At 38.7% G+C, this 16,651-nt stretch overlaps 1 protein-coding gene across 1 annotated transcript in view; it reads right to left on the bottom strand.

Moving 5' to 3' along the window:
• LOC113542791 (connector enhancer of kinase suppressor of ras 2) overlaps positions 1–16,651 on the bottom strand; it is a 141,848-nt gene that overhangs the window by 99,222 nt on the left and 25,975 nt on the right. Inside the window, exons 3-7 of the mRNA XM_026940553.3 lie at positions 11,365–11,567; positions 11,086–11,173; positions 7,184–7,225; positions 1,940–2,059; positions 1,649–1,708 (exon numbers count right to left, since the gene is read on the bottom strand). Of these exons, the coding sequence (XP_026796354.2) occupies positions 1,649–1,708; positions 1,940–2,059; positions 7,184–7,225; positions 11,086–11,173; positions 11,365–11,567 (513 nt within the window). The remainder of the gene's footprint in view (positions 1–1,648; positions 1,709–1,939; positions 2,060–7,183; positions 7,226–11,085; positions 11,174–11,364; positions 11,568–16,651) is intronic.

Below are 16,651 nucleotides of genomic sequence, written 5' to 3'. Positions count from 1 at the left end.
GAGAGCGACTCAGACAGCTTTCTTGGCTTTTTGAGCCAGAATTCAAATCTGCTGGGCATGTGTGTTGGTACTGGCATCACCTCACAGTCAACACAGGATATTTCAGACACTGCACACTCAAGATGGTCAATGCCAATAAATTAGCAGAACACTTGAGGGGAGAGAACACTTGAAGGGAGAAAACACTGAGGGACTGTCCTAGTACAGTCATGCTTACTTGACAGAGAATCACACACCGCCTGACTCAAACAAGGTAAAACCATGTCCATTAAAATAAATAGAGGGAGCATCAATTCAGTGAAGGTATATGGTGAATAATAGGTGCAAAGAGTAAGGGCACCTTACTGCACTATATAAAGTCAGCACTGGTTTTCATACCTGTGAGCCTCCACTGCTGCTTCCTTAATATATTTATTGCCCTTTGCTTTGCTCAAACAAGTGTTTCCTTTTAGGAAGGAATGTGTTTATAACTTGTCTATGCCAGTGTGATATAACAGTGCATTGGTTTATGTTATATAATGTTTGTTTGTGCTCCCTCATTGAGGCAGGTCTGTGGCTAAACACTAGGCCTGTGTTTGTGTTGTGAGTTTGCTAATAGAAGGACAAGCGCATTGCTTTAACAATGCTTCTTCTTCACAGACACCATGCATTTTCAGCTTAGATATTCAGAACACATCATTCTTCTACAGCACTCCAAGAATGTCCTCTGGCTCTCCCTTTGCTAATTCACACAACAGTTTAACAGCTCACATATCAAAAATGTCTGCCTGCAACCCATAATAAATTGCCTCATTCACTTCCTGTAGTTGGGTCAAATAAGGGTTTAATCGAAACTAAAGTTTGCCTGGAAGTAGACTGTCACGGCTCTCATGTCAGGTCTCAGATCAGTTGTTTTGGTCTACTGTGCCAAAACTGTGACTACTGTGTTAACACCTACCCAAACAATCTTCACTGAGCAGGTAAACACACTAGGGAGAGATAGTAATGTACTAAATTCTGCTTACATGAAAATGCCCTTAAACTATATCATTCTGTATCAAATGTAACATATGGCAAATTCCAGCATTTTGTGCTGGATTCTGTACTAGCAAACCAGCATACATTAAGTTTGTGATAGGGGGATATAAAACAGTTGGGAATATCTGATTATTGAATTACAGTGGCACATCTGGTAGTGTTACCATCCTACAGTTCCAGGGACCAGGGTTCAATCCTGAGCTCTTGTTACTGTCTATGTGGCGGAGTACATGCTCTTCCTGGGTTTACTCTAGGTTCTCTGGTTTTCTCACACTATCTAAAAACATGAAAGTAAGCAGATTGGGTACACTAAATTGCCTTAAGTGTTCTCAGAATAGGCTCTGGATCTGCTGCAACCCTGATGGGGAAGCGGAAACTGAAGTTGAATGAATCAATATTACAACTCATATGGGATGAGCTTGCCACCTTCAGGAAATAAGTGCAATCTACAAACAAGAGGAGGTAGTCCTTGAAGAGTTTTATAGTCATACTCCATGCCCTATGCCCATCGTGTGATTTTTTTCCTCATGTGTTTTTGTGCAGGCCATAATTATTGTATAATGAGCTGCCTTCAATGAGCAATGTTATCAGCAGCTAATTCTTGTCCGTTCTTGTCACTCAGGACACTTACGTTTTCCGTCATACCCGTGATCACATGAAGTCCATCATATGTTGACTTGATGTACATTCCCTGGGAATAGGTAAGGTGAAAGTCATGTTAGATCAGTAAAGTACACAGTATGAAGTTCAAAGCAAATAATCAGTTGAGATATAGCTTATACCACTGTGAATACCTTTAATGCTTTTCATATATTTTTACAATCCTTTAAAAAAACAGATTTTGTTACATTTTGAGAGGTTGACAGAGATGTAATAACAAATATCTGGAAATAATTCATTGATTAATTCAGAACAAACATACCAGGCCTTCATTGGGCATAATGTTGGTAAGGTGGACAACCTCCAAGTGAGCTGATTGGGACACTAGTGAGTCAGAGGACAGTGATATGATATGGTCACATATTCCAGACAATGTTTTGCACTGCCAGATAGAGGAGGAGAAAAAGAAAACAAAATGAGAAAGCATGAAAGACATCCACTCACCAAACACTTTATTAGGAACAAATGTGCACCTACTCATTCATGCAATTATCTAATCAGCCAATTGTATGGCAGCAGTGCAATGCATAAAATAATGCAGATACAGGCCAGCAGCTTTGGGTAATGTTCACATCAAACATCAGAATGGGGAAAAATTGTGATTTCAGTGATTTTGCCCATGGCATGATTGTTGGTGCCAGACAGGCTGGTTTGAGTATTTCTATAACTTTCTGATCTCCTGGGATTTTCACACACAGCAGTCTCTAGAGTTTACTCAGAATGGTGCAATAAAGAAAAAACATCCAGTGAGCAGCAGTTCTGCGGACGGAAATGCCTTGTTGATGAGAGAGGTCGACGGAGAATGGCCAGACTGGATTCAGCTGACAGAAACGCTACAGCAACTCAGATAACCACCCTGTAAAATTGTGGTGAACAGAAAAGCATCTCAGACTGCACAACATGTTGTAGCTTCGGGCAGATGGGCTACCACAGCAGAAGACCATGTCGTGTTCCAATTCTATCAGCCAAGAACAGAAAGCTGAGGCTGCAGTGGGCACAGGTTCACCAAAACATGACTGTTGAAGGCTGAAAAACGTGGCCTGGTCTGATCAATCTCAATTTCTGCTGAGGCACACAGATGACAGCGTCAGAATTTAGCACCAATGGCATGAAGCCATGAACCTGCCTTGTGTCAACAGTGCAGGCTGGTAGAGGTGGTGTAATGGTGTGGGGAATGTTTTCTTGCCACGCTTTGGGCCCATTAATACCAATCAATCATCGCTTGAATGCCACAGCCTATTTGAGTATTGTTACTGACCATGTGCATTCGTTCATGGCCACAATTTACCCATCTTCTAATGGTTACTTCCAGCATGATAATGCACCATGTCACAAAGCAAAAGTCTTCTCAAACTGGTTTCACAAACATGACAATGAGTTCAATGTTCTCCAGTGGGCTTCCCAGTTTCTGGATCTGAATCCAATAAAACCCTTTTGGGATGGGGTAGAACGGGAGATTCACATCATGAAAGTGCGCCTGAAAATCTGCAGGAATTGCATGATGCAATCTTGTCAACATGGACCAGAATCTCAAAGGAATATTTCCAACATCTTGTGGAATCCATGCAATGAAGAATTTAGGTCTTTTGGAGAGCAAAGGGAGCACTACCCACTATTAGTATAGTGTTCCTAATAAAGTGCTCAGTTAGTGTATAGTAAAAGGAAAGAGAGTTTTATACACTTTCATTGCTCAGAGTGAAATAATCCTGCTGTGATCTGTAAGATTGATCCAGTTCTGTGCAGATCTGTCCAAACCTGTCTCATTTCATGTTCAAAAATATATTATGCATTGAAATATTTATAATATTTCTGTATTAAAATGCATGAAACATTAACTGTATCATGCTGTTTTGTAAAATGAGTGTAAGGATGCTCAACTTTTTGAAAAATGAAATTATGTAAAAATAAAATTGCTGGCTCTTGAGTGGCACAACAGGAAAACGTCCACACTTTCATGGGGAGATTGCGAATTTGAATTTTCACAGCCATCCATGGCCAGAAGCCAAGGGATCATAATTGGCCATGCTTGCTGGGTGTGAGGGATGGCATACACTAGCCAGTTGTGGGCATCCGTGAGCTCAGGTATGTGGAAGAGGGCAGATGAACAGAGTAAAATTTGTACATGTGTTTTCCAAATAGTGAACCAGAATCCACTCATTCTTTCTACATATTTTAGCAAGTCTGAGAAGTGTGTTATGTTCTGTCAGGTGTGATTTAAGCCACGTATGTTCTGTTCATGTGTTATGTGTTCTTTTTGAATAGGGGCTTTTAGGGGTGGGTGTTCTTCTGAAGAACGAGTCTGCACACTCGGGGGTAGGGGGAGTTTTTTTGGGGGAAAAAGTTGTAGAAGTGTCTTTGAGTTGAGTCGGAGCCCAAGCTTGGGTTTTCATGAGAGCTCACATTAATAAAAGAAAAGGCAAAACTGTCAAGAGAGTCTTTTCACTTACTTTGATCGCTACAATATGCACACACAGTTACAACTAGAACATGATTATATAACATTTTCGATCCTTGATGGGTGAACATAAACATGGGTTCATATCTACATGGTGTCCCAAAAGTCTCCATACATAGGGGAAATTAACAGTTTTTAGCAAAATGCAACTTTAATTACAAAACATTCTCTACATGATTGCATTTCTTTGTAAACACACACAGAGTCTTTTCTCCCACTCACGATGAACTCGTGTTAACACATCTGGTGTAATGCATGGAATTGCATGTCCATCGCTACCTTGCGACAGCTTCACGATCCAGCCATGAGAATGATTTCAATGCATTTTTCTTTTGTTAAAGGTTATCTGAATACATATAATATAAACTAAGTATGAAAAATTTTGCTGAAAAGGGTTAATTTCCCCTATGTATAAAAACTGTAGATCCTGATAAAGACCATATAGAAATAAACAAACACACACACACACTCCATATGATTGCTCTAGGCTAGAGTGCTTGAGGGACTCTATGCAAATGTTTGCATTATGTGTCTATTTTTGTCTATAATAGTGACCTAGATGCAAGAGGCATGTAGCCAAAATTGAAAAAAGTGCAGGGTTACAGTAGCTTGACTTAGTATGGTCAGCAGTACTAGAGTTTGGGTGTGCTGACGTAATACGTTTTTGTTAAAGGGACTCAATAAAAGAAGCTGTCAAAGTATAGATCAAAGGGGCAATAATAATAATAATAATAATAATAATAATAATAATAATAATAATTATTATTATTATTATTATTATTATTATTATATTTACTGGTGTTTTATGTAGAAACATTTAATTTCATTATTTTTGAAGGCATCTTTGCTCTACAGCATTTCTTTGCATGTGCCCAAGATAAGACTTTTGCACAGTATTGGATTATATATATATATATATATATATATATATATATATATATATATATATATATATATATTATATATATATATATATACACCGGAAAAATGGGCAAGTGTAAGGATCTGAGTAACTATGACAAGGGCCAAATTGAGTGGGTCAGACCATCTCCAAAACAGCAGGTCTTGTGGGGTGGTCCTGGTATGCAGTGCTTATTACCTACCAAAAGTGGTCCAGTGGAGGACGAGCGGTGAACCGGTCATGAGCGCCCAAGGCTCACTGATGCACATGGGGAGCAAAGGCTAGCCCATCTGATCTGATCCCACAGAAGAGCTACTGTAGCACAAATTGCTGAAAAGGTCAATGCTGGCTATTACAGAAACACATAGTGCATGCGTATGTCAGAACACATAGTGCATCACAGCTTGCTGCATATGGGGCTGCGTAGCCACAGACCAGTCAGTGTGCCCATGCTGACCCCTGTCCACCGCCAAAAGCACCTACAATGGGCACATGAGGATCAGAACTGGACTATGAAGCAATAGAAGAAGATGGCCTGGTCTGATGAATCACGTTTTCTTTTACATCATGTGGACAGCTGGGTGTGTGTGTGTCGATTACTTGGGGAAGAGATGGCAACAGGATGCAAGCTGGCGGAGGCAGTGTGATGCTCTGGGCAATGTTCTGCTGGGAAATCTTCGGTCCTGGCATTCATGTGGATGTTATTTTTACACATACCACCTACCTAAACATTGATGCAGACCAAGTACACTCCTTCATGGCAACAGTATTCCCTAATGGCAGTGGCCTCTTTCAGCAGGATAATGTAACCTGCCACACTTTAAAATTGTTCAGGAATGGTTTGAAGAACATGACAAAGAGTTCAAGGTGTTGACTTGGCCTCCAAATTTCCCAGATCATAATCCGATCAAGCATCTGTGGGATGTGCTGGACAAATAAATCCAATCCATGGAGGCCCCACCTCACAACTTACAGGACTTAAATGATCTGCTGCTAATGTCTTGGAGCCAGATACCACAGCACACCTTCAGAGGTCTTGTAGCGTCCATGCCTCGACGGATCAGAGCTGTTTTAGCGGCACAAGGGGGACCTACACAGTATTAGGCAAGTGGTTTTAATGTTATGGCTGATCTGTGTATACACGCACACACACACACATACATACACACATATATATATTAGACCACATATTGTGAGTTCCCATGAGCAGCTACCAAATGCTAATGAAATAATGAGGAAACAGGCCACACCTGGTCATGAAACTGCTTATCAATCAATTGTCCAATTACGTTTGAGCCTGTGAAAATGGAGAGACTCTGCAAAAAATGGCTGTAATTACTAATGGTTAATGCAATATTTTTGTTAAACCCCTTGAATTAAAGCTGAAAGTCTACACTTCAATCACATCTTGATTGCTTCATTTCAAATCCATTGTGGGGGTGTCACTGTCCAAATACTCACGGACCTGGCTCTATGTGTGTATATATATTCATTCTTTTGGAAAGAGGAAACAATCATGGAAAAAACACAAACAAACAAACATCGACTATTAATAGAACAATCATAGAATTAGCTGGGCACTGAAATTAGCTTGAAATGTGTGTGCTGGTGTCAGTAGCAGCATTTAGGTCAGAGAGCATATAGGAGTTAATTTAACTTTTCTTTTCTTTTTTTAAGAGTAGAATACAATGTAACTCATGGCTCTGTGGTAAGATGGATCTTTACTGAAAATGGGTCAGGCCTCAGCAGGCCTCTCCCACACACACACACACACACACACACACCAAATTACAAAGGAGCCAGAAAGTGCAGGACTAGTATACAACACACTCACACATTACAGATCAACTGTGAGACAAAGTGGCCAATTGGGTATCTGTTCTACCAAAAAAAAAAAAAAAAAACAAGCTACTCATTACACTACCACACTCAATCAGTTATCCCATAGAGTGCAGACCTAGAAATAATAACAATGAACACCAACATGTCCACCTACAAAAATGTGGTCCCTATGGCCTAGAGACAAATTATAAACGAGAAGCCTTGTACAAATAACTAGGTGAGTACAGTTCCGTAATTTTTTGCCCAGTTTAAATCAAGTCTTTGACAAGCACAGGACATGTGAGTGGATGGACAGAAAAGGAACTCACCACATGAAGGATCTTGTTTTCAGTCTCAAATACTGTGCAATCCTGTAGGAAAACAGACAGAACAGAGTAAATCAAGTAAAATAACCCACTGGTTTTCACAGCCATTTCAGTAAGATTGTTAATGTTACAACAAAGAAATGTAACCTGTGAGCTAAAGGGTATATTTGGAGAATTGATCCTTTGCCTGATGTGGTTGATAACTATGGCAGTCTGTGTGCACTTTATGATTGCAAACACCTTAATACAGAATTTACTATTCAGTGTGCATTTGTGACCCAAAAAGCCAAAAGTATGCGGACACCTGACCATAACACCCATATAAGGGTCTTTCCCAAACTGTTGCAACAAAGTTAAGAACACACAATTGTCTAGAATGTCTTTGTATGCTGTAGCATTAAGAATTCCTTTCACTGGAACTAAGGGTCCCAACATGTTCCAGCATGTCAGTGACACTGTGTGCAAAGTGAGGGCCATAAAGACATGGTTTAAGAAGGTTGGTGAGGAAGAAATTGAGTGGCCTGCACAGAGCCCTGATCTCAACCCCAGTGAATACCTTTGGGATGAACTGGAACACCAGCTTTGTGCCATTCCTTCTTGCCAGATATCAGTGCCAAACCTCTCCTGCTCTGAGTGAATGGGCACAACTCCCCACAGCCATGCTCCAAAATCTAGTGGAAAGCCTTCTCAGAAGTGTGGAGGCTGTTATAGCAGCAAAGGAGGGACCAACTCCCTAACGCCCATAGTTCTTGAATGGGCTGTTCAATGGTCAGGTGTCCACATACTTTTGACCATATAGTGTATTTGATGATGATAATGGCGATGATGATGATGATGCTAGCCAAGCAGATAGCACATAAATAGCCTGCATTTAGCCTTCACAAACTGGGGATCTATTGTGGTATTGGCTGGATTCTCTTGATTTCCTTAAGCATTACATATATTTAATGAAATTTTTGTGGTGTAAATAAGCTATGCAAGCCATCAGTTGTGTCACATTCTGTGACCTTAGTATTATAAGTTTCTATTTGTTTAAAGAGTCATTTTGAGATCAAAGTTTGACATGAAAGTTTTGACATTCCACCTAGGCAGTGCTGGCTCAGTGGTTAAAGCTTTGGGCTACTGATCAGAAATTTGTGATTCCAAATCCTGGCACCACAAAGGTGCCACAGTTGGGCCCTTGAGCAAGACCTTTAACCTAGCCAAAAGCTAAAGTTGTTTCTAAACAAGATATTTTACCATAGAATTTAAAACATTTTAAAAAATGTAACAATAGAATCATATTGAAAACATATCGAAGAATGCAATATGTTTCTGTGCAACCATACACACATTTAAGGTAGGTAAAGTTATGACAAACTTTGATGTTGGCAGTCTGAAAGTTTAAAATAATTATGTTTGAAATCTGAAGGTAATGTGCAGTTTTAAGAAAGAAACAGAGACAGATAGATAGGGTGCCACTAGAGTTGATCATATAGATAGATAGATTAGAGTGTTACTAGTAAATAGATAGAGAGAATGGTTGAAAGATAAATGGAGAGACAGACTGATATGTAGATAGATAGAGAGAGTTTTAGTGCTTGAAAAACAGAAGGAATGAGAGAGTGATACAGGTAGACTGATAGAAAGAAATATGGAGAGAGAGAGTGTGTATGCTACTGATAGATTGACAGAGAGATGGATAGAGAGAGTGTGTGGCATTGATAGAGAGACAGATGAAGTGAGAGTCTCTGTTACAGGTACACAGGCAGAGTGAGAGAGAGAGAAGAGGGGCTTCAGGACGTGTGCACACAGGTGTGTGAGTTTTCACAGTTTGAAGAGTTTGAAATCTTGAACATTCCAAGCCAGGCTCTGAACATTCCATCAATGTAAGTGTATGGGAGTTTTTGAGATATTTGATCGTCTGCTACGGGAAAACTGTAAGTCCAATCAGTTAGAAAAAATATAGCCTGATCACTCTGAACAGCCTGAAGGACTTTGCTGAGTTAGAAATAGCTTGAAAGTTTAAGGAGTTTTAACAGTTAGAAATTTTCGATGAAAGTCAATGTGAATTTTGGCCAATTTGAGCTTCTGTAACAAGAAAACCGTAATTCCAATCAGTTGGAATTATGAAATATGACTCAGAAAAGTCATAACACACTAAGTCAGAACAGGCTGAAGGTCCATGTCGAGTTTGGAGCAAGTAGCTTCAAATCTCTGGGAGAAGTAGCGTTTAGAAATTTTGTGTCTCGTAATAATAATAATAATAATACAAATAATAATAATAATAATAATAATAAGCAGAACATAATAATAATTAGCTTATTAAGCAGAACAGTATGGTGGCTTTGTCAAGCCAGCATAATAAGCATGTCGTTAACTTATGCACAGCAATAATACAAATGCTCATATTATCTGATGTTATCTTCAGTATGAGCTTTTTAATGTGCCAGAACATTTACACATCATAAGACCAGTAAATACAGTAGTCCTGTTTTGTACACTTACTTTGTATCACTCTCATAGAATATATGTAAAACATCTATAGCTAAAGGTTTCTTTCTCCTCTATCTTACACAGGCTTTGAGTCTGATCTCTTCTGTCAAGATATATGTTGCATAGTCATTCGGGATTATGCTTGACCAGTAGATAGAACCTTATAATACCAATCTGTGAGTTTGGAGGTTTAATATTAGACCAAAACTTTGCAAAATGAAAAAATAACACCACAGGAGAATAAAGTATCTTAAATTCATGATTATTTATTTGGTCGTTTATGTAATAACCCATTTTCATCCAAAATGCTAGATAAAACATTATAATACTGAGGTCATGATTTGTTACCTTTCAAATCACTAGCTGTGATACTTATGTTAACTTCACTACTGATACTACTGTGCTGTGATAAATCTGACCCAGGGTGTAATTCTACAAAGGGCTGTACAAAAAGCACCCTGTGAGGTTTCTTAGATCTAACAAGACCACCTGCTGTTGTCTGTCCTTTAGCCATGAGCAACAGGGAGCCTAATTTATATGAATGGATGATTCATAGCCTCATATCGGTCAGTAAACACCTCCAGGCAAATCACTGAGAAAACAGTTTCGCTATTATTTATGGATTTCACTAACACCTTATTTTGAGTGTTTAAATACACTCAGTAAGGAAAGAAAAGGGCAGAGTATGTTGAATTTTCATCAGACTTTATATATTTTTATTTAGTCCTCTATTCATATGGTCATTGCCATAATATTGGCACCCTTTACAAGAATGTGATCTAAATTTCACAAACAGTTAGTCAAAATAGAAAAAGAATATAAAGAAGCTTGAAAGGTTCTGCATGGTGGAATGGTTCATCAGCTTGTCAGATGTGTTGCACAATTTATATATTCTGGAGATGACTGTATATACAGAAAACATTTACTTTCCCCCTTAGGGTAGTTCTGGTGTTCTGCAATAATGCAGGTCTGAAAAATCCAATCTCCACCTGGCTGTTCTTGGCCTGATGCATTTGCCCAGGTTTATCATCTCCCCAGCACCAGGCATGTTGGTTCTGTACACAAGCTTTCCTAATCCCAGAAGAATCCTTTGGCAATGTTGTATGAACTGACTCCATCAGAGCCTTTGGTTGGGGAGCAGAGGAGAACAAGACCTTTGTCTCAGGCAGATTGGATCAGCATAGAATGGACCCATAGACTCTAAGTGGCTTCACTCCAGTAGGTGACAGTGAGGCCAAATGCACTTTAAGCCTCCACTTGCCCCTGCAGTATGCTCTGCTATAGCTATATATGAACTTAGAATGAGAAAAGCTTTAAGCTTTGATTCCTTATTAGCAACATTAGCTTTGGCTGAAGTATTTTGAAATTTTGGAAGTGAATGTAATACCAACATATTTAAAAGCAAGCACTGAAATGTGTAAGATACCTACTTGTTGCACTATTGTGGTTAACTCCAGGCACAGCTGAACGATGTTGTTTTTCAGCAGTGAGTACTCAGTCACATTGACAAAGGGTGACCTGCAGGCCAAAAAAGACAGCAAAAAAGATATATTTAATTGCTCACTGGGTAACCTTGCATAAGATTATAGTGAGAAATTCATAGTTTCCAAAAATCACAAACAAATCTTAAGGTTCTCTAAAACACTGTAGATTTTATTATAAATTTAGTCTGCTAGTAGTTGTTTAGCAAGAAATCAGCTAGTTTGTACCTATCAAGCCAGGCTAACAGGTTTTTGGCAGCTCCTATGAGATTTACTACTGAGGTGAGGAAGTCATTAGGCAGGCGTCGTGAGACCCATCCATCATAGTGACCTCCCCTGCGTCGACCCATGATGAAGTTCTGCAGGTTCTTTGATGAGGCACTTAGCTTATGGGATAGTGTCCGCAGGTTCTCTGTTTCCAGCCCATAGTTCTGAAATGAGTCAAGAACAAAAGGATGAAAAGAATTTAAAGGAACAACCCTTCAAGGTAAATCTGTAAAGTTATGTTTTCTGGCTCTGATGATAACCTAACATCGTGAGTTATGCGGGAATACACCTTGAATGGGACATCAGTCCACCACAGGGCACGATGCACACGCTTTGACATAGAGGGGCAATTTAGAGTAAACTGCCCCTGTGGATTTGCCCCTACATTGGAGATCCCAGAGGAAATCAGTGTAGACACAGGGAGAAAAATGAGATACAGACAATAACCTGAACTCAGGATGAAACCAGGGACCTTGGAGCTGTGAGGCAGCAAGACTACTTTTCCCAGCTTGTACTGCAGCTTCTTTCAATTGTTGTTTGTTTTGAGGGTTCTCCTTTAAGTCTTCTCTTAAGATGGTGAAATGAATGCTCAATTGTGTTAAGGTCTGGTTATTAACTTGGCCAACTAACTTGGTCTAAAATCTTCCACTTTTTCCCCCGATGAAGTCCTTTGCTGTGTTGGCAGTGTGTTTTGTGTTATTGTCTTGCTGCATGATGAAGTTACTCCCAATTATTGTATGTTTTGGATCATGAGCAGATCCTTTCTGTCTCCATGCTTCAGCCTTTTCCATCACTTTGGTAGAGGTTAATGTTGGTTCCAGAAATTTTGTGGCTCATCTTTGTATTTCCTTGTGAATTCTAATTTGGCCTTCTAATTCTCACTGCTGATGAGTGGTTTGTATCTTGTGGTATGGACTCTTGAAGTCTTCTTTGAATGGTGGATTGCGATACCTTAACCCCTGCCCTGTGAAGGTTGTTGATGATGTCACTGACTGTCGTTTTTGGGTTTTTCTTCACAACTCTCAATATGTTTGTCATCAACTGCTGTTGTTTTCCTTGGCTGACCTGTTAGATGTCTGATGTTAGAACACCAGTGGTTTCTTTCTTTTTCTTTTGCCCTCTTTTCTCAGCTTCAAAATGGCTTGTTTTTCTCCCATAGACAGCTCTCTGGTCTTCATGTTGGTTTATCCTTTTTAACAACAAATACACAGGTGAAACCCAAGGCTCAAACTATTTACAACTCAAACTCAAATTATTTAAACGATCAGTCTGACAGAGCACACCTGAGCAAGAACACCTGTACTGACAGTGTTCCAGTATTTTTTGATCACTTGAAAGATGGGTGGGTTTAAACAAAAAGTGCCATGTTCTAAGTTGTTTAACACATGCACATGTAAATATAAGGAAATGAGAGATGAAATTCTGATCTATTGTCTCATATTCATCTTCTGAACTCAAACTCAGTGTCCTCAGTGTATAGCAAATACAAAAGAATTGGCCTTACCATTTCAATATTTTCTTTACTTGAGGGCTTACAGGGCTGAATTTTGTCCCTGTATTTGTTTGGATATATCCAGTATCTAGAACAATTAGTATTGCCAGCATCTCTATTTATCTATCATCAGCACAGTATCAGCATGACTAGTGAATGTAACCACAACTTTCTATGGTCACTGTTTTAAACTTCAATGTCTCACAACTTCTTCCATGTACTTTCTTTCCTGAATTTGTGTAAATTTTGTCAAATGTAATATCAAACAGTTTCCCTCAGAATGTGAATGATATGAAGCAATTTGCTTCATATTAACATATCTCACCCCTGATTCTTCTATATACTTTCAAGGTATTTGTTTAAACCTATCTAGTATTATTTCACTAATATATCATGTTAAAAATAATTTCCTATATTTATTTATATATGAGGTGAAATTTATAAAGATGGTACATTGTTAGGATGACTGAATGGAATGGTGGAACTGATACAGTCTATTCAACCTTATAGTGATGCATTAGGTGGAGGCTCACTGTTCTCATTAGAAAACCAGCAGTATTTAGCCCTCAGAGAGTATGCAGCTAATTAATCAAAGCAACCCTCTTTAAGGGTTATCTTTCTTAATGAAAGACAGTGAGATAGCACAGCTATCAGTGGCAGGTCAAATCAGAACCAATGTCATATACTCAAGTTTGTGAGACTGGGCACTGTAGTGTCACCCAATCTATTGAATTTATTTCACCCTGTTGTCTAAAGCAATTTATAAGCCAATGTATATTTCCCACAGAGGAATTAAGTGTTGCAATAGATGTTATTGTAATTTTATGTAATTTTCAATGCTGGTATAAAATCAGGTTCACTCTATCTTTATTCATTAGGATAGTAAAGCAAAACAGATATGATATTAGCCTTCTTGCCCTGAGAGGTTTGTTAATTATGAGTCTCCCTTTTTTACAATCATCCATTCTGATCTTTTCTGTTGAGGTTCATCAAGTGTTTTGAATATCAATTACATGAATGCACACTGAGATATCCAAAACTAATCCCAGATCCATCAACAGAGTCAAGCAATAAATGGAGGGCCAGGAAACAACTATGATGATCTATTTAATCACATTTCCATGACATTAATTTTGAGAACACCATATAACACATAAATTGAACAGTGCTCTTCCCACATTGAAGTAGGCATTTCCCACTGCTTAAATCCCAATTTATCTCCCTGATTATGAAAGTCTGAAAATGACAGGGAAAGTGGAATTTGGTTGCTTAATTTTCAGGTGTTAGGTCTGTAGATTTGGGATTCAGTCATAGTCTGGCCTGATATTAAAGCTTTGACTCGATTTTGTCAACTTCCCTGTCTCTGCTGCATATGCCTGATGCCAGATGTCACATCTTTGCCTTCATTCTAGTAAAGTGTGGAGCTGCTGGAAGGGCAGAGGGGTTTAGGAAGGTCTGAATTGAGCAGGGTATGAATGGGTGCTAAGCCAGTGGCTGCATGCAAAGCCTAGATAACAGGCATTCTTGCCATCATGCGCTCCACACGCACACGCACACGCACACACACACACACAGGCAAGGAAGGTCAGTCAGCAACTGGCACTGATTCCCATACTAGAGCTTACTGAGTTGAAAAATTCTCTGATCTGCCTGCACGGCTGCTGTGACACCTCTCCATGGTGTGGCTACTCTGGTGTTGGATCTCTCTAGCTGGTTGTCTATGGCTGATGTGTTTAAAATAAAACTAAAAAAGAAAATAAACCAATTAAATACTGAATGCATATCAATTTAAAATAATCTGATTTCCAATACTAAATACGTTCCATCTGGCACCAGTGCCAATGCAGGAGCTGGATCTGTCCTGATCCCAATCCATCACCTGAACTCTAATGTACCTGTTTCCTGTGTATTTAAAGAACTCTGTCTGTTCAGATAATGGCAAGGTTTTGCCATTCATTCCCAACTGCAATTGTAATCCATATTTCAGGTGAGTACCATAAGTTTAAGTTAAAACCTCTCGGCAGTAAATGGGTTAAACTTTACTTGAACTGAGTGCTGCGCTGCTAGCTGCAACCAATCCTACTAGAGAATTGAGTTTGTTCCACCTCACCTGGCAGCTGAAGGGGCGTGGCCAACACAGCTAATAGTTTTCAGTGTGTTTTTGTCTTCGCATGTAAAAAAGCTGCAGTTAGATAGAAGCCAGAAAAACGCAACGGAAAATAGAGAACTCAAAGCTAATGTTCGACTGGAGGTTTTATCAAACAAAGAAGAAGACATCGAAAACCCTGGTGGAAGCTGTGAATGGTCGTGAATTTGCTTTAGAAACGCAGTTGAGATGAACAGTGTTTTTTTTTTTCCCTTGCAAGCTAGCTGTGCTGTTAGCCAGACCACATCATCTAATGCAATTTTCTGAGCTTACTGAAGTTAAAAATTAGATGGCAATGGACTAACATAACTTAGTAAAGACCTGATATAAATGTATATACAGATAAAATGTGTCTGAATGATTGGTTTTAACTAGGTTAAGTCATATGCATCAAGTAAAATCTTTCTTTCCCTTATAGCCATTGTTGGTTAAATCTGTTGAGACAACAGAGCCAAGCTGCTCATTCTTTCAGAGGTACATTTTTCTTAAAATGAGCTATAATTAGTGTGTTAAAGAAAGATGACAAAATAAGTTGTTTGTTGGGAAAGTTTTATTTCATTTTACATGGACTGTATACAGAGAAATCAGAGAATAATATCCCTATTCTCTACTGACCTTCGCAAAACTAAGGTTTTCATGTGGTATTTGTGTTTAGTGGAAATGTAAATACCTTGAATATAGTCAAATAGCTAGTGTTTCCTAGTATAAGATAACAATAAACTACATATAAGACTATTAAACCTATTTCTATGAATTTTTTTTATTTATTTATTTTTTCAAGCTTGAACAAGCAAGTCTTTTTCTATTTGCAGATCATTTTGAATATTTATTTCTAGAAAGAAGCAAAATTATACCAACAGAATAAGAAAATGTAAAGATTGAAATTAGTAAAAATGTCAAGAATAGGTTTAATAATCTTATATTTGGTTTACTGCACTCTAATTATAGGAAATACTAGATAAAGTTGATTATATTCAAGATATTTTCACCTGCGAAGATGGGATTTTTTGCAGTGCTTTGGTGCAACACATCGTGATCCTGTAACCATAACATGCATTAGTTGATCCTGAATACCACTGCCTGCTGCACTACACACAAAAACTGGTGAACTGTCAGGGTAAAATCTTCAAGAGCATCCTCAGATATTTTGCTCAGATACTGCAGTACCTACCTGAGGAGTTGGCTAGGTCATGGCTACCAAACAAACCTCCAAAAAATGATGCTGGATCAGGATTTAGATCTTGATTCAGTAAATAGAGATTCTCTTTGTCATTTGATAACTGGCAGAGGTTAATAATCCTATAATCTCTATAACCAGACACGCCCCTTACCATGTTATCTCAAGAATAGCAGGGACAGTCAAAAATGCAAAAAAGTTGAGGTCTGGCCAGATTCTGGTGGAGTGCTCAAAGAAGGCAGAAGGAGAGAATATTTTATGTGCCACTGAATTGGCTGGTACTCGTATAAAGGCCTTCCCTCATCTATCTCTGAACAGCGGTAAAGGAGTAATTTGCATTAGAGTGCTAGAGGAAATGGATGAAATAGCCTCAGAACTGATACGTCAAATGAATAACAATTAAAAAACAAGAACAAGAATTATTAAAACCAGC

Source organism: Pangasianodon hypophthalmus, chromosome 7 (assembly GCF_027358585.1).
Source record: "Pangasianodon hypophthalmus isolate fPanHyp1 chromosome 7, fPanHyp1.pri, whole genome shotgun sequence".
NCBI classification, from domain to species: Eukaryota; Metazoa; Chordata; class Actinopteri; order Siluriformes; family Pangasiidae; genus Pangasianodon; species Pangasianodon hypophthalmus.
This window is presented reverse-complemented; position numbering and strand designations above follow the sequence as displayed.